At 37.4% G+C, this 25,931-nt stretch overlaps 2 protein-coding genes across 8 annotated transcripts in view; one reads left to right on the forward strand and one right to left on the reverse strand.

Annotated features, from left to right (window-relative positions):
• The window catches only part of LOC125247251 (protein inscuteable homolog), a 36,432-nt gene extending 33,983 nt beyond the window's left edge, over window positions 1-2,449 (forward strand). For all 3 annotated transcript variants that reach the window (XM_048158517.1, XM_048158515.1, XM_048158516.1), the window contains exon 13: window positions 1,925-2,449. In XM_048158517.1, coding sequence (XP_048014474.1) covers window positions 1,925-2,053 — 129 coding nt within the window. In that variant the 3' untranslated portion in view covers window positions 2,054-2,449. The remainder of the gene's footprint in view (window positions 1-1,924) is intronic.
• Window positions 2,450-3,388: 939 nt separating this feature from the next.
• On the reverse strand, window positions 3,389-25,309 carry LOC125247248 (NACHT, LRR and PYD domains-containing protein 12-like). Of its 5 annotated transcripts, XM_048158509.1 has the most exons (7): window positions 25,245-25,309; window positions 22,215-24,074; window positions 15,832-16,005; window positions 15,551-15,724; window positions 11,833-12,006; window positions 11,703-11,749; window positions 3,389-4,174 (listed from the first exon to the last, which is right to left on the reverse strand). In XM_048158509.1, exons 2-7 carry the CDS (start codon window positions 23,990-23,992, stop codon window positions 3,615-3,617), a joined length of 2,907 nt encoding a protein of 968 aa, XP_048014466.1. In that variant the 5' UTR covers window positions 23,993-24,074; window positions 25,245-25,309; the 3' UTR covers window positions 3,389-3,614. The 5 variants fall into 5 exon arrangements, 4 of the variants coding, with proteins under 4 accessions (XP_048014466.1, XP_048014467.1, XP_048014468.1 ...); XM_048158510.1 differs by lacking the exon at window positions 15,551-15,724; XR_007180048.1 differs by lacking the exons at window positions 3,389-4,174; window positions 11,703-11,749; window positions 11,833-12,006 and having other exon boundaries at window positions 15,584-15,724; window positions 15,832-15,955; window positions 25,245-25,300.
• Between the last annotated feature and the right edge of the window lie 622 nt (window positions 25,310-25,931).

Below are 25,931 nucleotides of genomic sequence, written 5' to 3' on the forward strand. Positions count from 1 at the left end.
CATTGCTAGTCTTCAACAGCACAGCAGCTCCAGACACTCAAACCCCAGTGTTACTCACACGAGGATCGGGATCAAAGCAGTTTTCAGACCTTTCCTCTTAGCTCTCTTCAGCACTGGAAAGCTTTTCTAATATAAACACAGATCCTAAAGCACTTGCCCAGTCATAAACCTTAATTCCAGTGATATTCTTTTGAGCTTTTGTATTGTGTCTCATCTCTCATTCTGCATTTTTTTCTTATTTTCAAATCTCCCTCTTACTCGTTCTCTCTCCTCGACCGTCACACGCCCCCTGATGCTGATTGGTTGGACGTTTGTTGTTGGTGTCGGCCTGACTAACTTACAAACTGTGTTTATGAAATACTACTGAGTCCCCCTTTAAGTTTATAAGTTTAAATTATGTAGTAATTATACTAATAATATCAATGTACTAGTAGTATACGTATGTGTTTCATTTTAATACTGCTTGGGACTACATTGGCCCACTTTTTAATAGAAGTATACTTTAAGTGTAACAGTAGTAAACTTTGTACTGCGTCTGTACCACATGTGAACTGATATTGATAGTTTACACATTTTTACTATATAAAAGTACACTAAGTACACTAGTTTAGTAGTTTTATACTGCAAGTATAGTGGAGTTTTTCTTTAAGTGAACTTGACATACTTATAGTTTAAAACTGAAACAAAATTATGTTTTAATAATTATTTCTTATTTTAAATTAGATTTTTTTGTATAATTTCATGTCAATATTAGACTCTTTAATTAAATCGAATAAATTTTAATGATTCTGAATTGTAAAAAATACAAGCCAGTAAAATAGGCACACTTGAGCTGAGAGAGGAATATTGAGCGGACCGCACAGTGATGACGCTTGAGCCAGAGTGAAACATGAGCGCTGACGGACGGCGAGGCTTATGTTTTCAGCTCATGTTTTCTGCCTTTTTTCTCTTTTGGCCAACCAACGAAAAAGCCATTTTCAGCGGCTGAAATTTCAGTGCATCCCCAAAATATTTACAATTATTGCTAGTTTTACAGTTTGTAAAACTATATGAAAAAGTATTTAACCTTCATCCTCTCCTCGCAAATTATAACCTCATTCTCTCGCGGGTCAAAATGACCCCAAGCCCTGAAATTCTACCTTTTTTCATTTCATTTTGATAATATTTTTTTCAACTTTTTAATGCAAGAGTTTTTTTTTATTTTATTTTATTTTATTTTATTTACCTTTAAACTACTAGATTTTATCAATAAATAATATAATAAATATAATGTAAGCACATTCTTCACATTCTTTCAACTTAAATTCAAAATAACTCTCCATTTCATGCATAACACTTTTAATTCAGCTCAAAATATCTCACATTGGGTGTCTCTGCTGACCTCTTGTGGAAAAAACATAATATGACATGGTATTTCATGACTCTTACCACTAGATGGCTTTATAGCTCTATATGAAATGACCTCCTCGGTCCTTTTTTCCAGTTTATTTCTTCAGTGTGCATTCAGGTGTCTATTTAGACACTATAAAATTATTTTTTGGTAAAGTTTTAGCATTTTTAGTTTTAATTTTTACCTTTTTTAGGTTTTTCTTTATATACTGAATTGCCAGATTCAAGTTAGTAAAGTAGACAGCAGGGAAAACCTTGATGAATATTGATTTGAAAATGCTGATTTTAATTAATTTTGGGTTATAATTACAAGCCAAGTACACTTAGAATACTTCATTATATTTTTAAGCATATCTTGATCAAAACAAGTACAGGCCAAATATACTGAGACCTTACTGTCAGTATAAGTCAAGTATACTTAAGTGTGTTTTCTGAGAAGTACATCGAAAGTAGACTTTCTCATTTTTTAGTTTAAAAGTATACTAATAGCACTCTTGAACACACTTCTTTTCATCATTCCGTATATGTTTGACAGGCTGCTTTGAGGAGGCTTGCGGCTGAATGTCCGGACAGTATCGGACCTGCTGACCATCAACAGCTGATCAAGCCCAGACTGGTGGACTCGTTCCTGTTGTGCTCCAACATGGAGGAAAGCTTCGTCTGAATCAAAAACAACCTGTGCTATTTTCTCAAAGTATTTATTTGTTACCAAAAGAAACCACATTGGCTGACCTGTATGTTTTTGTATACAACCTCCATCCATCTGGAAGAAATATAACATGGATCATGCATGACTGAAACATACTGACTGATGTAAAAAGCATTATTTACATCAGTCAGAGATTTAGAATATCTTTGTACAAAAGTATCAAATACAAATGAAAACTCATATTCAGCTGCAGCTGTGCTTGAAGAATCAGACATTTTAAATGTATCATGTGTATATTTCCTATTCAAATGAATGTAAATGTATGTTTGATACTGCAGCCTATATAGTGCTGAAAACTATTTAAGAATCTGGTAAAGAAGCATGTGCTGAATAAAGCTAAACTCTGCTGGGTCTGTGCTGAATGTTTCTTCCCTGAGTTAGCCTAAGGGTGTGAGGGAGACGGAGACACAAGAGTTTAGAAACAACTTTCCAGGCTATGAGTTGACAAAAGTTGTGTATAATGATAAACCTCAGCCTTTAAAGGGATCATGAATTCAAGTTTCTCTTTTATTGAAACCAAGATCAGAAAATTACTCGTTTCTTAACCAATAAGATTCCACGTAGCATTTTCATGGATCAGTCGTCTCTTCTGATTGGTTGATAACTTTTGAGCGTTTTTCAGCGTTTTAATCCAGAAGCAAATTAATTTCTGCAAGAGCACGGAGAGATTCACGAGTGCACAGGACACAGTTTGAGTTCACACACAATATCTGAGCGAGAGGAGAATCAGTTCATAAGAGAGCACTGTATATTTGAGAGCAAAGGATAATTTAATAACGCCATACATGTTGTGTTTACTTGTGTTATCTTTGTTTGATGATCTGAAATATTAAAGTGTGACAAACATGCAAAAAAATAAAAAGTCAGGAAGGGGGCAAGCACTTTTTCACACCACTGTATATTGGTGTATATTTGTGAGCAGATGAAAAGTGAGTGTTGATTTCTGGAGATATTTCAGCGAGAGCTGCGGCTCAGAGGCTGGTGTGTTGCTCCTGTCATATAAAGCTCGTGGAGACCTAATAAAGCATAAAAGAGCATAATTTCAGAAGAAGAGATGCTGATGGAGATTTTCTAGAGATCAAGGCAGCAGATTGAAGCTCTGAAGCTCCTGAAAGACTGAATTACCAACGGTGTTCAGCAGCGACACTGTGAGTGTTTGTAGTGAAGACAGAGAAATAAAGCACACTATCAGGAGACGACGGGATTTCTTCATTCTGCTGATCTGAATCACATTCATGATCATTCATACTGTCATCAGTTCACATCAGTCATTCACAAACCAGTTCAGGATTAAATGAGTCTCAAATGTGCTTTTATTCAATCTGATGAACAATTTACAACATGAATATTAAAGCAACTTTATTACTCTGTTTATTCCAGATTCAGAACAGTGTGTGTGTCTGATCTAGATGTGTAACTTCTACAATGAACAATGAAAAACATGAATTAAAAATGAATGAATACAAATGTGATGAAGTGAGATTTGATGAGTGTGTGTGAAGATCAGAAGGAGGATTTACAGAGTGTCTCTCGATCCTTTAATATCACACAGAGACACTGAGAAATGAGAATAAACAGTAAATCCAGCACAGAGGGGTTCAGTGAATGTAGTGTTGAGTGTGTGTAAGTGTGTGAGTGTGTGTGTGTCAGAGACGCTGTAGAAGGACAGAGAGCCGGCCGACACGTCCACATACACTCCTACTCTATTAGAGGATAGACGGACAGCAGGTATAACAGTTTCGTTAAAATTGTGATGGACAGTGTATCCTTCATTACCATGGTACAGATTCCAGGATTTGTCATTCCTTCCAAACACACAGTCATCAATCCCTCCTTTCCTGCTGATTCCTTCATATGCCACTGATATTTCAGGAATCTCACGACCTTCAGCCTCCCAGTAACAGCGTCCAGTCAGTCTCTCTCTACACAGAACCTGAGAAAGCTCATCATGATCAAATCTCTCTGGATGATCTGGATACGGCTGATCCTCATACACTTCTGTCACCTTCCTGTTCCCATCAGACAGAACGAGTCGAGGGTTTGCTGTGTTTGGATCCAGTGTGAGATCACAGGCATCTGAACACAAGAAGAGAGAAACATCAAGAACAACAACAGTGAAGATGTGTGTGTGTGTGTGTGTGTGTGTGTGTGTGTGTGTGTGTGTTTGTGTGTGTGTGTGTGTTTACAGCTTTGACAGAATGTCCTCCAGATTCACAAATGTCCTCACTAATCCAGTGAAAGCTGTTGAACAGAGACTAGAGATTCAGACCTCACTAGCAGTGCCGGTCCTAGACTTCTGGAGCCCTAAACACAACTGTGTGAAAAAGCTGTCAGGCCTGAAACAGAGCAGACTAGTGTTGTCAAAAGTACCAAAGCGACACTTAAATGTGAAGCGTAATGATAGCAGGCTTTCTGCAGCAGCGGCTCGGCTCATTCCTGCTGACAGACGATCCTGTGTGTGTTTGTGTGTGAAGAGCCTCGACGCTTTCTATTTACTGTGTGTTTCTGCAGTGTTGATCACCGTAGCCAATCACAGGCATGTTTGTTGATCATGTGAACACAACGGTTTAGTCAGAATCAGCTCAATCCTCCAGAGTTTGTTCAGCGTGAGCTCTGCACTCTCCAATGGTTTCTCTATAACAACAGTGTGAACATGATGGCAATAAGAGATAGAGACAGATGTGATGATCGTAACAGCAGTTTTCACTCAGTCAGTGAGTTTGTGCTGCGGCTGAACTCAAGTCAAATCACATTCATTGATTATAAACAAACACATTCAGAATCTGAGTGACAGTTTTATTGTTCATGCTGCTAAGATCACACAGTTTCAGGAGTTACAGCCGTATTGAACTGAGTCTGAAACTGTGATGATTGACATTGTGATCATAAGCAGAGCGACGGACGGACAAAAACAATCTGATATGAACAGATCTGTGCTTTAACACTTCAAGTTTAAAACTGACCTGACACTTGTTCTGTTTCTCATTTCGTTAAAACTTTAGTTATATTAAAATAAAATAATTACAATTACTTACAATGTTACTATGGTATTTATATTGGTACAGAATATGTTTACTGGTATTGGTTTATATGTAAATATATTTACTAGTTTTTCATGAATGTATTTTACAACAATATTAAAAACAGATGTGTAACATTTTACCAGATTTAGTGCTACACTGATTTACTTTATTAATGTTTCTTCACTAGATGTTTAGATTTTATAAAATTACTGAGCGTCACTAACTGCTCCGAGACTCAGAGATTGAGGATCCACACGCAGTAGATTATTAGAAGAGTAATCCAAAAACACAGTCAAAAACAGACAAGAGGTCCAAACACAAGCAGTCCAAAACAGATACTGAGACAGAAACACAGGAGACAGATCCAGAACACGGGAAACAGGGTCAGAACCAACAATCAGATGAACACAGAAACACTCAGAAATGCAGTCGACACTCACAAAACCTCACAGAGAATGACAGTGAGAAGCTTTTATAGGCAGAGCTAATGAGGCTAATGAGCAACAGCTGTATGTAATCATGGTTGATAATCCAGGCAAAGGATTATGGGAAATGGAGTCTGACAGTAGTCTGGATTGCAGTGCCCTCTGGTGGCGATCAAAGGCACTCTAGCTGGTGACTGTGACGCAGCTCTCATGATTATCCTAGAGGAACTGTTGCTGCTGAATTATCCACTAAACTAGTTTATCCCTTGTGCATCCTTATGGACATTTTTGTCCATTTCAGTTTTGTTTTTTGTTATAAGTGTGCCTTTGTTAATGCCAACTACATGAATTTTGGCTCAGGTGTTTATTTTTATTGGAATTTTAATATTTTACCCTCATTTCCTTCAAAAAATCAATTTTACCCTCTGTACAAAAAATACTCACACTTAGGACCTTAAGGACAAAAATGTCCACATTGAAACCCATTAAAACTGCAATTTTTTAACCCAGGGCCATTTGACTATAAAATGAAACAATATTTGCAAATAGGCATTCATTCTATCGGCAAGGCTTCAAATTTTACATTTTTACCATTTTTTACTAGATTGTGCCATATTTTCAAATTTGGCATATAAAAGAAATACTCGCTTTATTTGAGTTTTCTGCTTATGCATATTATAGTCTATGATAAAGTCAATTTGAAAAATAATGCAGCTATAAATGTGTGGGGATATTGGTAAGGATGTCAGAGTGTAGTTTGCATGTGTTTACTGAAAATTTATTGTGTGTAATTAGTTTGAAAGAAATTATATCGTACTGGCAATCAAAAATCCCACTCCATGTATGAGTCACACCCATGGCAGGGTCATAGGGTCATGTGAAAACTATGAAAAAGGTCAAAGAAGGCTTTGAGGTTTTTCTTTTTTGACCAAACACGCATTTTAACCCTTGATTGCACTTTTTCACTTGTTGTTGTTTTTGTACGGAGATAAAAGTTACGATTGAATTTGAAGTAGAAGTTCAGAAGCCCCTAAACACATTGTTTTAGTTTTCACCACAAGAAAATGCTGATTTTTTAGTCTGGTAGATTTTATAAAAAGCTTGAGTTCACACAGGTATCCTCACAGCCAAACCTATAAATATGTGGTGCTTGAGGGGTTGATCATTTCATTGTTTGAAGAGACGTTACTCAGCAGAGGAAGCTCTGAAGCTAGTGCTGCCCACTGACAGTGAGCACACAGGTGCATTAGAAGCCGAGGATGTAAAGAAACCGATTTGTAGAGCGTTAAAATTCTGAAAATGAATGAATATTTGGTATCTATGGATAGAACAGATGCTGGTTAAAAAATTGACATCAGTGAAAGTGGAAAAAATATTAATATATAATATTTCTATGACAGTTTTTTGGCATGGACATTTTTGTCCATTATGGACCTAAGTGTTAGTTTTTGTAAAAAATCTGACACTACATAAAAAATATAAATGCCTCAAAATAAATGTTGTTGTTCTTCATTGACCCACCCAAGAATCTAATAAGCAAAGAAAAAAAATTCTGCTTAGCATTTAGTTTATGAAAATAAACTACTATTTTTAATTTTTTCATAAAAAAACACCTATGGCATTATGTAAACAAACCAGCATTTAAAGGGTTTAAGTTCTTAAAATGAATGAATATTTGGTATCTATGGATAGAACAGATGCTGGTTAAAAAATTGACATCAGTGAAAGTGGAAAAAAATATTAATAAATCATATTTCTATGACAGTTTTTTGGCATGGACATTTTTGTCCATTTTGAACCTAAGTGTTAGTTTTTAAAAAATTTGACACTACATAAAAAATATAAATGCCTCAAAATTAATGTTGTTGTTCTTCATTGACCCACCCAAGAATCTAATAAGCAAAGAAAAAAAATTCTGCTTAGCATTTAGTTTATGAAAATTAACTACTATTTTTAATTTTTTCATAAAAAAACACCTATGGCATTATGTAAACAAACCAGCATTTAAAGGGTTTAAGTTCTTAAAATTAATGAATGTTTGGTATCTATGGATAGAACAGATGCTGGTTAAAAAATTGACATCAGTGAAAGTGGAAAAAAATATTAATAAATCATATTTCTATGACAGTTTTTTGGCATGGACATTTTTGTCCATTTTGAACCTAAGTGTAACTTTTTTTTTTTAATGCACAAGGGTTAATATAGTATTTTGTCATGGATTCTGATTATATATTTTTCATTTGTTATTTTTCTTCATAATGAAGTTGTCTGTATTCAGTAGATTGACTCTATTGATCAGCCGCCACTGAAACACGTATAAGAACGTTTTGATGTGCACTGAACTAACATTACATTTCCTCTAAAGCTGAATGCACAGTTATGTTCACATTATGTAGTGATACGCTCCTTAAATCATCTTTGAGAGAAAATGAGCCCCTGGTGGTGACCGGCACTGATAACTAGTTAAAAACGCCTCATAAACTGGACAAATCATGTTTCTCTGTAAATCTAGTGTTTTCTGTGATGTTTGTTTGGGGCATAAAATATATCATTAACCTGATAGAAAAACAATTAAAGTCTATGAGATGAGCTCAGTAATATAGTCAAACTGTGTGTGTTTTTAATATAAACCTCTTTCACATACTCGATTTATCTTCTCCTACCCTCCTTTGACAATGTAGAACTGAAAATTAGGATTTTGGAGAAATTCCTCACGTCAGCAACCTTTCCTAAAGTCTCCTCCAAAAAATAATGGATCTCATCTAAAGAGTAAACCTGATCACAACCTGGGAAATATCTGACAGATCTGAACCATCAGATAAACACCATCCTCATCCTCAGCCTCATTCATTTCATCCTCACCTAATTTTAGTAGTTTTTCTCTAGGCCGACATGAATTTACCTTCCTGACTCTATTCTGATCTTCAGTGCTTCCAGATTCTGTCACTACACAATCCCTGCTTCTCCGGCCCTCCATCCCCACAACATCGTTTATTTCAGAGATCTGCACTTCAGCATCTACTAGAGCTGTGTCTGAAACCGCTCACTCGTTCACTAATCCCTATATAGTGTATGTATTTGAGTGCACTATATCTGCATGGAGTGACGAAATGAAGTGAGTGAATTCAGACGCTGACGTATACACTGTGTGTCGGAGAGCTGGAGCTGTCGCAGAAACACTTGACACGATAAAACTATTTTATCCTACATGTTACTAACATTATAAAATAATGTTAATAACAATCATAATGACTATTTTGTAATCATACATGCCTCCGTGGCAGCTTTGTAGTTTAATCGATTATATAATTGGTTTGTCAAGCTTATGTTTTCATAATCATTAAATACTATAAATTACTGCAAACAAAAATAAACACATTAGGCTAACAAGTGTACATAATTTCATGTATTTATCATTTTTAATGAAGTTTTTTATTTGTTAGAAACTCTCACACTCACAGATGACGTGATCTTTGAGCGCCCTCAGGCGGCCATTATGATTTGAATATGCGACCTACAGATGATTAACAATAATTACCAAAAATATTATTTATTGAGTTGACAGCAGTGCCACAAATGATTAAAACACCTTGCTGTTAGTAAAACACATTAAACTGATTTAAAGGTGCTAAAGAGGATCTTTTCGTCGACTGAGAAACCAAAGACTGTTAGTGAGTTTTTGAAATGAGCGCATGCGTAAGAACAGCCCCCCTCCTTCACAGCTCATTTCGAGGGAACGCCTCCCAAAACTTGTGCATGAGTATTGGAACACGAGTGTTTACCACCGGCATTCGCTGTGTCGTGTTAGTGGATTCATTATGTCGGACTCACCGCAGGTAACTCATAATCTGCAGTTGTTACTCCTGTCTCCTGACAAAAACATTGCATGCGGCGCCTGTGGAGTGTGGAAAGTTACTGGAGCGCGCAGCCGCTCGTCTCTCACAAGGAACGTCATGGCAGTGATTGACAAGCCAGAGGGCCAATCGTTTACGCGATGATGTTTTTAAGGCCCTACCTCGTGCACAGATGATGTATATTAATATTATTACTTTCAGTGCACCTAATAAATAGTCTTTTATCAGTTAGTAAAGACAGTTTCAAGTAATATTGCAAAAATGTATAAAACAAAACATCCTCTTTAGCACCTTTAATGCCTACATAATATATTTTAATAATAAAATAATAATAATAATAGCCTATTTAAAATTCATTTAGGCCTATGTAATAATGTCTCCCTATATTTTAGTAGGTTTTATTCAAGTAATGATTAATTTAAGAGGTAAAAAATAAATTAAAATAATAGAAATTAAATTCATTTTAAAGCAAGCTGTAAAGTAATCTCTGGATTAAACTGGCTCGTATTTCCGCTCTTTCACACGAGCTCTCAGTCCTCTCCGCATTGGATTTTGTGAAATAGTTCTTCAGCAAGTGTACATCGAATACACACTCGAAATCAGAGAGAATTGTGTGTATAAAGTAGTGAACGAATGTAGGGAATGAAGTCGTTCACTCAGAATTCGGACACCACTACAAAATGGCCGACACCCAATATAGTGGACTATATAGTGGACAGGGAGCGGTTTCGGACACAGCTTACGGCTGTAGCTAACCATTATTTTGGTAATCCAGTAATTGTTTGATTATTCTAATGATTACTTGAGTAATTCAAGGTTTGAGATATTTAAATACACATAAGTACTAGTGACAATACATTTAGAGTTTGTAAAATATACACTGATGTCTATGGAAGCTGCAATAATAATCCTGTCCATTATAATTAGACGACGCGTTATATTCATATCAGACACATATTACATGCTGTGAGTATCACCGTGTCCTAACCAGACGCGATGCGATAATATATTCCAGTGACGAGCAATTTGACTGTCCACACTAGATGCGAGAGTGAGAAGTGATAAATTCAATCAAAACCACAGCCAATCAGAGGAGAGTGTGGGCGGGCTCATGGCAAGAGCACAGCAGACACAATGAAATGGGCAAGTACATCGTAAGATTCATAAATATTACACCATTTAAACATCATTTAAAGTACAGACGGAGTGACTGATCCAATCTTTGTTATAAAATACACTTGTTTGTTCGCATTGAGTTGACAGTTTGAATGTTCTTGTGCCCATTTATTTATTTTCAACATCTGAGGTGAATTAGCCAGTGTTGTTTTCATTACAGCTAAAGCTGGGAACACAGAATGATTCAAACTCACATTGGACGATTTTAGCATCAAATAAAGCACATAAACAGTACCTGATATCATCATTCTCATACTTTGTGTTGCTGTTCCAGCCGCGACGTGGTGGAATTGTACAACTAATGATCTTTATGTAGTATAACAAATGCCTGCATAGGGCGCCAGCTGCCTGACAATTGTTTTTACACTTTACAACGCGATCTAGTTTGAGACGTGCCACTCATCAACAGTTCATGTGAAGCTCTGAGACGCACATAGATAACCTACACACATGTAAATTACAGCGCATATATATTAAACCTGCAGCACATACATTTATTTAATTCACAGCCTTTGTAAATTCCAGTAGCATTATGCTTTATTATGATTTTTAAACAGGTTTAATATAGTGCAGCCTTAGAAAAGGGTCTAATAAATAATGCGCCACTTCCGGTATTTTACTGGTTACTCGACACAGGCAAACTGAAATCGAGGATTTTTTAATAATCGAGTATTCGAATGTAATCGAGGAATCGTTACAGCCCTACCTTCAACCATTCGCTCATTCTCAAAAGTCAACTCCTTGTCTTTCCTTTCTTTACACTCTCAGTAGGAATTAAGAATTAACATTAAGAGTCTGTGAGTTTAAAACATAAATACTTGTTGCCTAAATGACTGCACACGTTTCAAATACTTGTCGATAATTGTTCATCTAATTGTTCACCCTTGAGAAAAACCACCACTGCTTTGTTCATTCAGGATTCAGAAACAATATTCTCATGTCCCACACGTTCAGCCACCTCCAACTGCACATCTTCCACAGACTCTCCATCATTCATGACACACCTGATGCTGTGACGGAGTGACAGAGATGACGCCTACACACTCATGTGTGACGCCATCTCATTTTGTGTGTGTGTGTGTGTGTGTGTGTGTGTGTGAGAGAGTGAGAGTGTTTGTAGACCTACACTTTCGTAGTCCTGCTGTCATCATGACCTCTCCTCCATGATCCACACTATAAACACACAAACACACATTAATGTAGATCTGCATCATTCACACACACGTTCAGTTTGTCATTATTAGTGTTTGACATACTTGAGTATCTGCAGTTTATAGTTTGGATCCTCCAGTTTGTGGTTGAGCAGCTGCACTCCTGATTGTCCTGGGTGATTGTAGCTCAGATCCAGCTCTCTCAGGTGTGAGGGGTTTGAACTCAGAGCTGAAGACACATAACCACAGCCTTCCTCTGTCACCATACAGCCAGACAACCTGCAGACACACACCAGTCAGATCATCTACAGATACACAGTCAGATCATATATAAAAACACACACAGTCAGATCATCTACAGATACACAGTCAGATCATATATAAAAACACACAGGCGGACCATGTTGAAAATCCCTGAGACTGTTGATGTCATTGAAGCCCCGTCCACTTTCAACAGCTGCAGCCTGTTGTGACTTAAATTAGCGACCTTTAAGAAGACTTGCATCAGTAGAGTGGTTTACTTCCTTTCCTTGTCTTTGCTGCTCAGGAATTGTCACATGGTGCTGTGTACAAATAAACCAGTCTGATGCACCCATGAAATGACTTATGTACTGTCATTGGTGAAAATAAACCTTTAAAATGGATATTGCCTCAAGGTGTTTTTACTGACGCCCCATTGTGATGCTCCCCCTGCGATTCAGCAGTGTCCTAAGAGTCTTTTACATGGTCCTTCGAGCCGGAGCTGAGCGTTCCAGTGGACCAAGAACAATCAATTAGCCAATGCCATGTATCATCTCGTCAATGTCAAATGTCAATAGATGACGTCATACAGCAATTAGAATAATCATTATGTCATTAAGTTTCATTTGCATTCTGCCAAGTGTCAGCCCTTTTTTTTTTGTCTATTTTTTTTTGTCTTTTTTTTTTCCTTTTGAAAGTAAATCACAAACCACAGTGGAGCTATATACACATTTTTGGCAGCTGCCTGTTACAGAAACATTTTTACAATAAATATTTTGATTTAACCTTGAGTTTTGAAGTATTAGACAGATTAGATAGCTTTGATATTTGCACCACTATTTACAATGATACTAATGATTCTTAATTTCTAATAGTGATGCAAAATCATGCAAAAATCAATTAGTTGATTTTTTTTAATAGAATAACAAGACACAAACATCACAGTGCATACACAAACGTTTAGTCCCAAAGTACGCACATTTGGAGAAATACATTTACCTCATATTTCGTTAGATAAAATAGAAGCGGGGCCGTACACAGGATTTCATAATTACCGAGGTCACAAAATGTAGTTTACTAGTCCAGGGGGGTACGGGGGCATGCTCCCCCGAAAAAATGTTGATTTCCTTGGTGTAGACATGTGCATTTAAAGACATTTTATGGCCAACAAATTGGATAAAAATAGCTTTGAAACAATATAAAAAAATAGCCTATGCATGCAGTTTTGAGGCAGCTTTAATCGCATGTTTGGTAATTTCATGACTTAATTTACAACAGAAGAAAAATGGTGCATGTTCGTAGGTTCTTTTGCGCTTTATTTAAGCTGTAATTAAAGTAATTATGCAGTGCGCGCCGGCACATTTGCGCATGCAATTCTTGAGTGTGCGCCGCGAGCACAGTATAACGGCTGTTTGGACAGTCATGTTCATTTTTCTGAGTTTTACTGACATAGCTTGACATCATCTCATCTGACTGCAGTCCACTATTGTTCAAGTAAAGGTCCCTCATCCTCACCTATCTTTTCCGCACTCGTTTGACTTGTGCGTGGCACTGAGGCGAGGTCAGAATGTGCGCCTGAAAAGTGGCCCGTTTGTTGTGGTTGTAAAGAGACAGTTCCATATAAATGCGTTTTACTTGCCGATGTTTTAAAAATGTTTTTATTTTTGGTATTTCATATGCTCTGTTGGTGGTTTGTGGAGTAGCATATATATATGCTACTCCACATATATATGCTACTCCACATATATATGCTACTCCACATATATGTATATATATATATATATATATATATATATATATATATATATATATATATATATATATATATATATATATATGCTTTCTTGGAAAAAGCAAGTCGCAAAAGGGGTTTGAAAAGGCGCCAAGTTGGCAACACTGAAGCAGCCTTCCGTCTCCAGGATCCCAGCCCAGCCGAAGGCAATTACTAAACTGGTTCTGTGTGTGTATCACACCAATGTACATATTTTGCGACAGCAAATCAAAGTTATTAATTATGTAGGCTATATTCAAAATAAAATGGTAGTATTGTTTTTCTTAAAAACTATCTAAAAAATTTAATGCCGTTAGGAATAAAATTGAATGCTTTTTAATGCCACTTAAGGCCTTAATTTTCGCAAAATACATTTAATGACTTTTAATGCTTTTTAATGCCCTTTGGATACCCTGCAAATTGCTAAATTTTGTCCAATTTGCTGACACACACACGGATCATCTACAGACACACATGAACAGTGTGACCATCTGACATACTTTATCCATTATATGTTCTTAACCCTCTACCACATAGTGTTGCCATATGGCAACATACACTTTGTGTTCATTTCCTTACCACTGTCTCTTTAAGAGAACATTCTCATTTTTTTTTTGTTGGTAAGAGAAGACCTTAGTTTAGCCAATGATGTGCTTTGGTTAAGTCACATGACATGCAATTTTTTTCTGTGGACAGATTTTCTGACAGACTGCCGTCTCTTGTCGGTAGTTGCTGAAAGCAAATTAAAACGTCAGTAACAAACAAGGACCCGCCCATGTCACATTCACAAACAAATTGTTAACATCATCTCAGGTAAGTTATGATGACATTCACCACTCAAAAAAGTTTTTATGAAATTAGTTTTTGGTAAATCGATAAAATGTCTGTGTTGCCATATGGCAACACTGCGCAATAATGAACATTATTATAATAGGTTAGATAGCTAGCAAAGGCCAGCTGCAGTCTGTTAAGCTGTAACAATAACAACATTAATGCTAGTGATATAATGTTGATTAGTCATATGTTAAGGACTGCCATGACATTTGTATTATGGATTAAATCAACATCAGAGACCTGCCACCACAGCCAGTATACTGGCCCAGACCTACCACCGTCCTACCATTGTGTCTCAAAAAGGCAGGTGCAAGTGGCTGTAAGTGTATTGTTAGGGTAAAGTGCACCAAATGTGATGTGTACATGTGTCTCACCTCTGAAAAAAAATGCTTTTTGAAGTTTCATACAGAAAAAAGGTGAAGTTTCAAGGATTTTTGGTGGTTCATGTGCATAACCTTCCTCTCATAAGATTGCGTAATGTTGGATTTTCATGAACTTCAATGTTTTTGGTTTTATGTCATTGTTTTATGATACATGATGAACAGTATTAGATTTGTTTTTTACTGTCTACATTTGCAATTTAAGTAATATTCACGAAAAACGTAATGAAATTCAAAGAATATAAAGCATTATTCAGCAAAAGAGAATGGAATAAATAAAAACAAGATGTTGGAAAATAAGTATAAGGTGTTGTTTATATTTACTTATAATAGCACCAATTGATTTAATACAAACAACATTTTTTTGGAAAAATATTAACTATATACACTTACACTTATTCTAAGTTATTTCCACTATTGTACGTTGTTGCCATATGGCAACATATAAAGTACCTTAAAATAATATTTTTTTGCAATTTTTTTTTTTTTTTTTTTTTTTTTTACAGCACTTCAAGTTAAGCCATTCTAAGAAAAGAAAAAGAGTCAAATAATTTTTTTTATAAATTCATCATAATGTGTGCGGTAGAGGGTTAAATACCTCAGGATCTGCAGCTGACAGTTTGGACTCTTCAGTCCATCAGAAATGAAGCTGACACCAGAGTCCTGTAGGTCATTGTTACTCAGATCCAGCTCTCTCAGGACAGAGTTTGAGGATTGTAGAGCTGAAGACAAACCGTCACAACACTGAGCAGTGAGATTACAGAGAGCAAGTCTGAAAGAGAGCAGATCAAACACACATCAACAGTCAGATCATCTACAGACACACATTAACATTTTGACCATCTGACTGTACTTTATCCATTATATGTTCTTAAATACCTCAGGATCTGCAGCTGACAGTTTGGACTCTTCAGTCCATCAGAAATGAAGCTGACACCAGAGTCCTGTAGGTCATTGTTACTCAGATCCAGCTCTCTCAGGACAGAGTTTGAGGATTGTAGAGCTGATGACACAATTTCACAATCCTGATCTGAGAGATAACAGCCAGAAAATCTGGAAGAGATGAAAGAAAAAAAAAAGAGGGTTTCCAGTTTTCTGCCCTCAGGAACGTAGGATGACATGATCTGAACACTGAATCACAATACAATGAGAATTTGTTTATGTCTGCACAAATAATTTCACACCGGACTGATTTGTGAACGAATATCAATACAATGGGACAATACAAAACAGAGACTGAAAAAAAGAGAAAAAAGAGAGTTTATGGATAATATTTTAATGCACACTTGCACTGTGTTTTAAACACTTACAGTGATTTTCTAGAGTGAAAACAGACGCTTCATCTTTTGTGTGAAGTACAATTAATGTTATACAACTCATCTGTAAAGTTTTGGCCATCATTCGGACGGCACAACAGGCCTGTACTAATATAGTGGATAAAAACAAGAAGACATTATAAGTTATAACCGTAATTGAACTAAACTATACCTGTTCTCATGTTCTCTATATCCTGCATCTCCATGAGCTCTTGAAGCTCCGCCCTCTTAGGTCGATCGCAGCAGCTCATTTGCATTTAATGGGCCCACACTGAAATGGCGCGTTTCAACCACTAAAAGTGGCTATTTTAACATGCTATAAAAAAAATTATCTTTGAGGTATTTTGAGCTAAAACTTCACATACACACTCTGGGAACACCTTGTTTTACATCTTGTAAAAGGGGGCATAATAGGTCCCCTTTAATGAGTGCATGTTAGGGGTTACACTGACTAATCGACTTTAATGCCATGCCGCTTTAAGCATGACGTCGACTAGTCACTGGTCATGGCCTATAGAGGCCGCAACACGACAAATAAATGCAATCTCCAAGAGCGCTCCAGAAGACATGATTGATTATACCATCTGGATCATATTAATATATCATATTAAACAAGCTCTATTTGAATACATTGTGCATTTATTATTGTACATTTCTAATAGCTCATTTGTTCATTAGTTGACCTCGACTCGACTTTAATCACATAAATGTTGACTTTAAAAAAATCTGAAGTCGTTCAACCCCCAGTGCATGCTGGGAATGAAACTCTATGTCAGCTGCTTAAAGCTGCTGTCCGTAACTTTTTTTGGTTAGAATTTATCCAAAATTAATTATTGAGCGAAGCCATAACCAATCAGTGTTCAAAACTCTCTCCTTACCTTAGCTTGATTCACAACGGTCAGCTTGTAATAATGATTTATAATCTGACTGAAACTGGCAGGAATTCATGGGAAATACGAGTTTGCTGACGTTTGTCTTTGTGTCATTACGTCACGTCAGTAAACAGGAAGGAGTCCTGGCTAGTAGGCTATATGGTGGATACTCCTGTAGCGCATCATTTGTAGCCTCTTCTTACAGCAGCTGGAATGGATTAAACTTGGGATGGAGGCTTGAAATCCAGAAAGTTCAAAACCACAATCATCACTGACAACTGTGGTAAAAAGTAAAAGACTTCAGACTGCAGAGAGCCAGTAAAAAAGAGAAAGTGACCGGGCTCGTGTAATAAAAGAATAAATGTCAACAGGGCTTTTGAAAGGTGGCGTGACCAAAGGCAGATGGCTATTTTTCTGCTGGACAGGTTAAGACAATTCAATTGTTGACTGGGTAATACCACACCACACAGGGCTCAAATGCCAGAGTTTTTGTTCAGTTCTGACTCAAACACCTCTGATTGGCCATTGTGAAAACAACAGATGTCTGTGATTGGCTACATTACATGTAGATCATATGCCACTCTTGGTTGGGCGGGTTTTGGTACCAAGTAGAAGGAAAGTTTAGATAGTTTAGATTTCAAATGACTAATCGGGTGATAACATTGAACTGAGATTATTCCAAGCGAATGTCCAAAAAATAAATTAAATTAAAAACGAAATACGTCTTTTTCTGCCTAGTTCTCCTATAGTCACGCGCCGGCTCTGCCTATTCTAGACTATAGAGCTGCACAATTAAGCAAGTTTGAAATCATGATTACAGTTACGGATGCCACAATTATGTCATCGTTCAAAGACGCAATTACAAAAAAAGTCCACTTACATCATTCTGTGTGCACAAGATAACTGAAGTTAGATAACAGAAGATAACTTAAAGGTTTTTTTTCCTCATTGTTTTAATTTTAGTTTTAGTATAACTACCATGCATATTTATATTTTTATTTATTTAAAGCAACTAAACCAATGTATATTTGACATGTGAGGCTTAATGCTGTAGAAAAGCAATAAAAGTTTTTCAGAAAGAGTGTTTTCAGCTTGTTTGTGTTGATATATAACAATATGGCATGCAGTCGCTTCAAATAATGGCATAAAGCTATTCAAAACATCATTCAGTGTAAATTCTGATCATTGAAATTAATAATCACAATTACAATTTCAAAGGAATAATCATCAATTATGATTTGTCATAATCATGCAGCTCTACTAGACCACGACACAAACATGAATAATCCTGATAACCTGCGATTCTAAAGTAAATCATTTGCTGTTTTGTTTGTATAATTACTCCAGTGAACTAGCTGTTGTTGTGTTTGTATTAATTTTGATGAACACAATAAAGAGTTGGACATGTGGGCTTTTCTTCTTTCTTTTGACTGAGTTATTCCTAAAACTCAGTGAGATTCACATCACAGTTTAGAGTTCTCTAGAATGAGTGGCCAACTAGTGCTTATTCCTGGGTTTACCATCATTACAAAGTTGCTTGTCACTCAAAAAGAGTATTTGATGGAAGCAAGCTGCCAAAACGACTCTTTTCTACTTCCTCCTGATCACTTCTGGAAGCAGAACAGCAGCGGTGAGCAATGAGGAGACGAGGAGAGAGACGCAATGACATCAGCCAATCAAAACAGAGAGACGCAATGACATCAGCCAATCAAAACAGAGAGCCGCAATGACATCAGCCAATCAAAACAGAAACGCAATGACATCAGCCAATCAAAACAGAGAGACGCAATGACATCAGCCAATCAAAACGGAGAGACGCATTGACATCAGCCAATCAAAACAGAGAGACGCAATGACATCAGCCAATCAAAACAGAGAGCCGCAATGACATCAGCCAATCAAAACAGAAACGCAATGACATCAGCCAATCAAAACAGAGAGACGCATTGACATCAGCCAATCAAAACAGAGAGCCGCAATGACATCAGCCAATCAAAACAGAGAGACGCAATGACATCAGCCAATCAAAACAGAGAGCCGCAATGACATCAGCCAATCAAAACAGAGACGCAATGACATCAGCCAATCAAAACAGAGAGACGCATTGACATCAGCCAATCAAAACAGAGAGCCGCAATGACATCAGCCAATCAAAACAGAGAGCCGCAATGACATCAGCCAATCAAAACAGAAACGCAATGACATCAGCCAATCAAAACAGAGAGACGCATTGACATCAGCCAATCAAAACAGAGACACAACGACATCAGCCAATCAAAACAGAGAGACGCATTGACATCAGCCAATCAAAACAGAAACGCGATGACAACAGCCAATCAAAACAGAGAGACGCATTGACATCAGCCAATCAAAACAGAGAGACGCAATGACATCAGCCAATCAAACAGAGAGACGCAATGACATCAGCCAATCAAAACAGAGACACAACGACATCAGCCAATCAAAACAGAGAGACGCATTGACATCAGCCAATCAAAACAGAAACGCGATGACAACAGCCAATCAAAACAGAGAGACGCATTGACATCAGCCAATCAAAACAGAGAGACGCAATGACATCAGCCAATCAAAACAGAGAGACGCAATGACATCAGCCAATCAAAACAGAGACACAACGACATCAGCCAATCAAAACAGAGAGACGCATTGACATCAGCCAATCAAAACAGAAACGCGATGACAACAGCCAATCAAAACAGAGAGACGCATTGACATCAGCCAATCAAAACAGAGAGACGCAACGACATCAGCCAATCAAAACAGAGAGACGCATTGACATCAGCCAATCAAAACAGAGAGACGCAACGACATCAGCCAATCAAAACAGAGACGCAACGACATCAGCCAATCAAAACAGAGAGACGCAACGACATCAGCCAATCAAAACAGAGACGCATTGACATCAGCCAATCAAAACAGAGACGCAATGACAACAGCCAATCAAAACAGAGAGACGCATTGACATCAGCCAATCAAAACAGAGAGACGCAACGACATCAGCCAATCAAAACAGAGAGACGCATTGACATCAGCCAATCAAAACAGAGAGACGCAACGACATCAGCCAATCAAAACAGAGAGACGCAACGACATCAGCCAATCAAAACAGAGAGACGCAACGACATCAGCCAATCAAAACAGACGTCATTTATCATAAGCCGAGCGTTTCTGACAGACGCTCACAGTGAGGGTGGAGATATTCATGTTTTGAACATGTTTGACTTTTGTGCAAAAATATCTAAACATTCTTAAATCAAGATACATTTACTTCAGGAGAAAAATGACATAAAGTCTAGAGCCCGACCGATATGGATTTTTGGGGGCCGATGCTGATATTAACTCGAAAAGAGCCGATTTATAAGCCGATATTTTGATTTTGAAAATAAACTGGATATTAGACCCATTTCATATAAACTACACTTACACAACATTCAATAGCAAAATATCTGCCTGTTCTATGTATGTGGGCTGTATAAACCATTTTCCAGAAGGGATTATGTTAAAAAAAGCCTTAGATTACAGTCTCAATGAATAAACAATTGCACATCAAAAGTATATATTTTTTAATGATCAAAAAACAGTCTGGTTTTAAACATTTAACAGTTTTACTTCCAGTTCAAGCTGGTTTTAACAGTCTGTGTGTGTACTGTAAATAAATTATAATACTAAAGTTAAAGTAAAAGAGCTATACCAAACAAATTCAATATACCACAAAACCATGTCAATGAATTGAAAATAAAATTAAAATAAGTTAAATGGGAAACACTGCAGATATATTTAGAATAAGTTAAACGCTAACGTTATAGTTTGACCTCTTATTAACGTTCGCGCTCTTCCACTGATAAACATGGTATTAGCTTTGTGGCTAATCTAATATAGCAATGCATTAGCGGCTGTAAGTGATGTTACAGAATATTTAGAAGTGATAATGATAGGACCGTTAGCTAGAACTACCACACTGTTTTTATATACAGTGTATGAACTAAATCTACAATCATTTCACATGACGAACGACAGACTCACCGTCAAAACAGTACATCTCCGTATCTCGGCTGATAGCTATCTTCTTTAGTGGATTTCTGGCGCTGTTGTCAACTGGGGAGTTGCAGAGCTCCCTCTGGTGGGAAAACTATGCAACACTCATAACATGAGTGAAGCATGAGACTCTGTTTCTCATGTTTCATCGGCCGTTATAAACGCCGATGCCGATTTAAATGCAATTAGCTCATATCGGCCGATAATATCGGCCGGCCGATATATCGGTCGGGCTCTAATAAAGTCTCATTTTCTGAAAAGAAAAGAAGTAAAAATTGCCAAAGGGCAAGAATAATAATCTTATTGTTCTTTAAATTAAGATTATTGTTCTTCCCTCATTGGCAGATATTTTTATGTGTGTTTAATTCATGTACGTGTGTGACCTGATGAAATGTAAGTTAATCTTTTATTTTGACATTAATGTCTCAATGCTGACAGAGTAAATATGTGTTAGAAAACTAGACCTTCATCACTCATAATATTCCCATTCACAGTAATCCACCTTCTCTATCGTTTCATTTATTTTATGGCATAATCACTCCTCTTTAAATATATAATAATGTCAAACACTGACACTTCAAGCACAGCCGTCACTGTAATAGTTCACTGTAACAGTCGTCAAATAGCTGAACATTAAGCATTTATGATGAATAATTACTGAAGATTAAATGTCATGATGATATATTATTATTGCTATTAATATTAGCAGTAATTTATGTCATTTTATCTTCATTCACAAGTGAAAATGTCTCAGTTCCAGCTTTACAGATCAATGGCGTCGACCGTCCCTTTGCGCCACCTGGTGGTGATTTCACCAGCGAGTTTCACACGTGACTGTGTTGTGTTTACCCACGGCGGTAACAGGCGTTTTAGTGACTATCTGCTGTATTAAAGAGGCGTGTCGTGACCCTTTAAGATCCTGTTATTGAGGAGAAAATCTCTCATTCAGGAACATTTATTTTAAAGGTGTCAGATTCATGATTAAATATGATACTTTAGTTCATGATTAAACACTCACAGAGCTTTTCTGCAGTTGATCACAGCTGGTATCAGTCTTCTTCTCCCCTCAGCTGATGTGTTGTATTTCATGGGGTTCAGCTCATCCAGCGGCTCCTCTGACATCTGGATCATGTAGGAGATTGTTGAGCAGTGAGACGGAGAGAGTTTCTCCTCTGAGCGTTTGTCTGATTTCACAAACTCCTGAATCTCTCTGGACAGAGACTGATCTTTGACTTCCAGCAGACAGAGGAACAGATTGATGGAGCTTTCAGTGGAGAGAAATTCATCTTGTTCTTCATATTCATCTTCACCTTTGATCTTCTCTTTAATGTACTGTGTGATTCTCCTGATGCTCTCTGAGCTGTTCTCAGTGTGTGTCAGTAGATCCTGTAAGAGTCTCTGATTGGACTCCAGTGAGACGCCCAGCAGGAACCGCAGGAACAGATCCAGCTGTCCATTCTCACTCTTGAGGGCTTTATCTACTGCTGATGTTAGTAGATCATCCAGAGAGTCTTCATCAGATCTGTAAACTCTGAATTCATCCAGTAGTTTCTTGTTCTTGATCACATGTGAATAAAACAGATAGAAAGCAGCGAGAAACTCCTGAAAGCTCAGATGAATGAAGCTGTAGACTTTCCTCTGATGAATCACAGATTCCTCCTTAAAGATCTCAGTGCAAATCCCAGAATACACTGAGGCGTCAGTGACGTCTATGCCGCTCTCTCTCAGGTCCTCCTCATAGAACATCACATTGCCCTTCATCAGCTGATTGAAAGCCACTTCAGCAAGTTTCACAATCACTTCTCTGTTGGACTGCAGCAGTTTCTCTGGATCTCTCTCTTCATACTTCTGGTTCCTCATGTTGATCTGAATCAGCAGGAAGTGGATGTACATTTCAGTCAGAGTTTGAGGGATTTCTGCACTCAGATCTTCTTCCAGGAGCTTCTGAAGCACAGTGGATGAGATCCAGCAGAAGACGGGTATGTGGCACATGATGTGGAGGCTTCTTGCTCTTCTGATGTGTGAGATGATTCTGCTGGCTTGATGCTCGTCACTGATTCTCTTCCTGAAATATTCCTCCTTCTGAGGCTCATTGAATCCCTGAATCTCTGTCAGACGGTGGATGTATTTGGAGGGGATCTGATTGGCTGCTGCTGGTCTGGAGGTGATCCAGATGAGAGCAGAGGGAAGCAGATCTCCTGTCATGAGCTTTGACATCAACACACTCACAGATGAAGTCTCGGTCACATCAGAAACTTTCTGAGCATCTGGAAACATCAGTGTGATTCTGCTTTCATCCAGACCATCAAAGATGAACACAACTTTACACTCCTCATAAATCTTTGGGTCCAGATCTTGAAGTTCAGGATGAAAGTCCAGCAGAAGTCTGTGAAGACTGTACTGATGATCTCGGATCAAGTTCAGCTCTCGAAATGGAAGCACAAACATGAAATCTACATCCTGATTGTCTTTTCCCTCGGCCCAGTCCAGAATGAACTTCTGCACAGAGACGGTTTTTCCGATTCCAGCGATGCCTTTAGTAAGAACAGTCTTGATCTGGTGTTTCTCCTCACGTCCTGGTTCAGGTGAGGCTTTAAAGATGTCATTGCAGTAGATTGGAGTGTCTTGTGAGTGTTGTGTTCTGGCTGTTTTCTCCATCTGGAAAACCTCATGTTGTTCATTCACTCCTTCACTCTCTCCCTCTATGATGTAGAGCTGTGTGTAGATCCTGTTCAGGAGGGTTTCATTCTCCTGGAGGTTCAGTCCCTCAAATAATCTCTCATACTTGTTCTTCATGCTGGTTTTGAGCTGCTCTTTGACTCTCTGGAGTTCATCATCTACTGCTTGAGGAGAATCCTGGTCTCCAGTCTGATCATCTCTGATTGGAGACAAAATACAAACATAAAAACATCTTCATCAATAAATCATGACAGGAACAGCAACACATTTAAGAGAGAAGTGTCAGTTTAACAGACTCCTGTTATATTCCACAGATTTACACTAAACTTTAACATATTTTCTGGAATTTAAGTCACATTTTCTCTCATCTGAAATGTGCTGCATCTTATATTTGTCTGTTTTGGACTCTTGTGTAGAAGTTTTGGTCTCTCAGATTCCTGTCCTAGTTTTGTCTTGATTACTTGGGCTTTAAAAGACACTTAATATTCAGAAATATTATTGATATGACACACTGAAACTATCAGATGAGAACAAAACATGAGCTGAACTGAGCTGAATAATGACACGACTGTCTTCTGTAGAGCTGCTTTATAGCTGAAATAATAAAATATGATGCACAGATTTAATATCTGCATGTTTTCCCTCTCAATAATGTAATTTTTCACCAGTTGTGACTTACAGTCAGTTGTGATTTCTGCTCAGACTTGTACATATTTGAACATTTCTTCATATTTATCTATATAAGTAAACACTGACATTGTACATGTATTTTCTTATAAATAAGTGTCTCAATCTGGGCTGCTTTCCAGTTCGGTTTTTAAATGCCCTTCCCTCGCTAACTTCCCTCGGTCTCGTTGACTCGGATGTACGTCATTGCTTACGTTGCACGAGTGCCCACTTCTGGCAGAACCTTTGCAATGGGCTGAACTGGAACGTCCTGAGCCCTTGATCACTTGGAATCCGCAATGGAGCTGATTTATTATTTATTTTTCCCCCCTGTTTAATACAGCATTCTATATGTATATATGTGTGTTTTAAATGTTTAAAAAAATAATTAATATATCATAGAGTTGTTTGTGGTAGGGTAAATTAAACGCGATATGCGGTGACGTCATAATCGTGTTGCATTGTGGGTTATGGAGCTGCCTGAAGTGTACATATGAAGTAGACTCGTTCCCTCGGTCAAAATCGAGGAAGCGAGGGTCTGTCCATATAAACTTCACGAAGTGGAACGTACTTCAAAATGGCGGCAGGGATTCCCCGAGGGGAAGTGTTTAGGGGAGTTTGCGAGTGCGTGTCTAAAACTGGAGTGGAACGCAGCCCTAGTTTCACTACAGCAGGAAACTCACTAAATAATGCTGATAATCACCTGGGGTCAGAGGTCACTGCTCCATCACTGAATTCAGGAGGAACTCTGGATCGACTGCTCTTCAGAGACACAGGACTGGGATGAGGAAATGAAGACCTCTTCCTGAAGATACTGAGATATAATAATAACAATAATTCATATACATCTTTACACTATAATTAATGTAATATAATTAATTCAAATGCTGTTGTATAAGTGGGCAATTCCAGTGTTATGGACGTGACATTTGGAGTCAAAACTTGAAATATAAACCTCAAAGAATGCATTTAATAGCAACATATTGAACTGTCTATTTGTATATTCATAATCCATTACTAAAGGAGTCCAGACATTAGAAAAATGTCAGTCTATACAACCGTTTTATATTTTAGATGAGGGAAATATACAGCGTTACGGACGTGACAAAAAAAAAAAGTCACTAAGTTTTGGGTGACAAAATATTTTTTAGGAATTCTGTGAATTACACTGCGCAAACCAAAAGTAATACTGCCCATCGAATGAAGAAGGGTTGTTTTGAAATAATAATTTTATTTCATTTTTTGTGTTCGCATTAATGAGGAAAAAAAACGTTACGGATGTGACCGGTCTGAAAGCGGCAAAAAGCTTTAAAACTGCTTTAAAACTTTCACAGAGACCTCAAGCAGGCATTTAAACCATCAAATATTGAAATCTGGGATACCAGTATGG

Source organism: Megalobrama amblycephala, linkage group LG15, assembly GCF_018812025.1.
Source record: "Megalobrama amblycephala isolate DHTTF-2021 linkage group LG15, ASM1881202v1, whole genome shotgun sequence".
Classification (NCBI taxonomy): domain Eukaryota; kingdom Metazoa; phylum Chordata; class Actinopteri; order Cypriniformes; family Xenocyprididae; genus Megalobrama; species Megalobrama amblycephala.

Coding starts and splice junctions, on each gene's coding strand:
- LOC125247248 (XM_048158509.1), bottom strand. CDS start 23,992: ATGAAGAACAAGTATGAGAGATTATTTGAGGGACTGAACCTCCAGGAG. Junction 12,007..15,550: donor TGTCAGCTGCAGATCCTGAG/GTATTTAACCCT, acceptor GTGTGTCTGCAG/GTTGTCTGGCTGTATGGTGA. Junction 4,175..11,702: donor GACAGCAGGACTACGAAAGT/GTAGGTCTACAA, acceptor TCTTGTGTTCAG/ATGCCTGTGATCTCACACTG.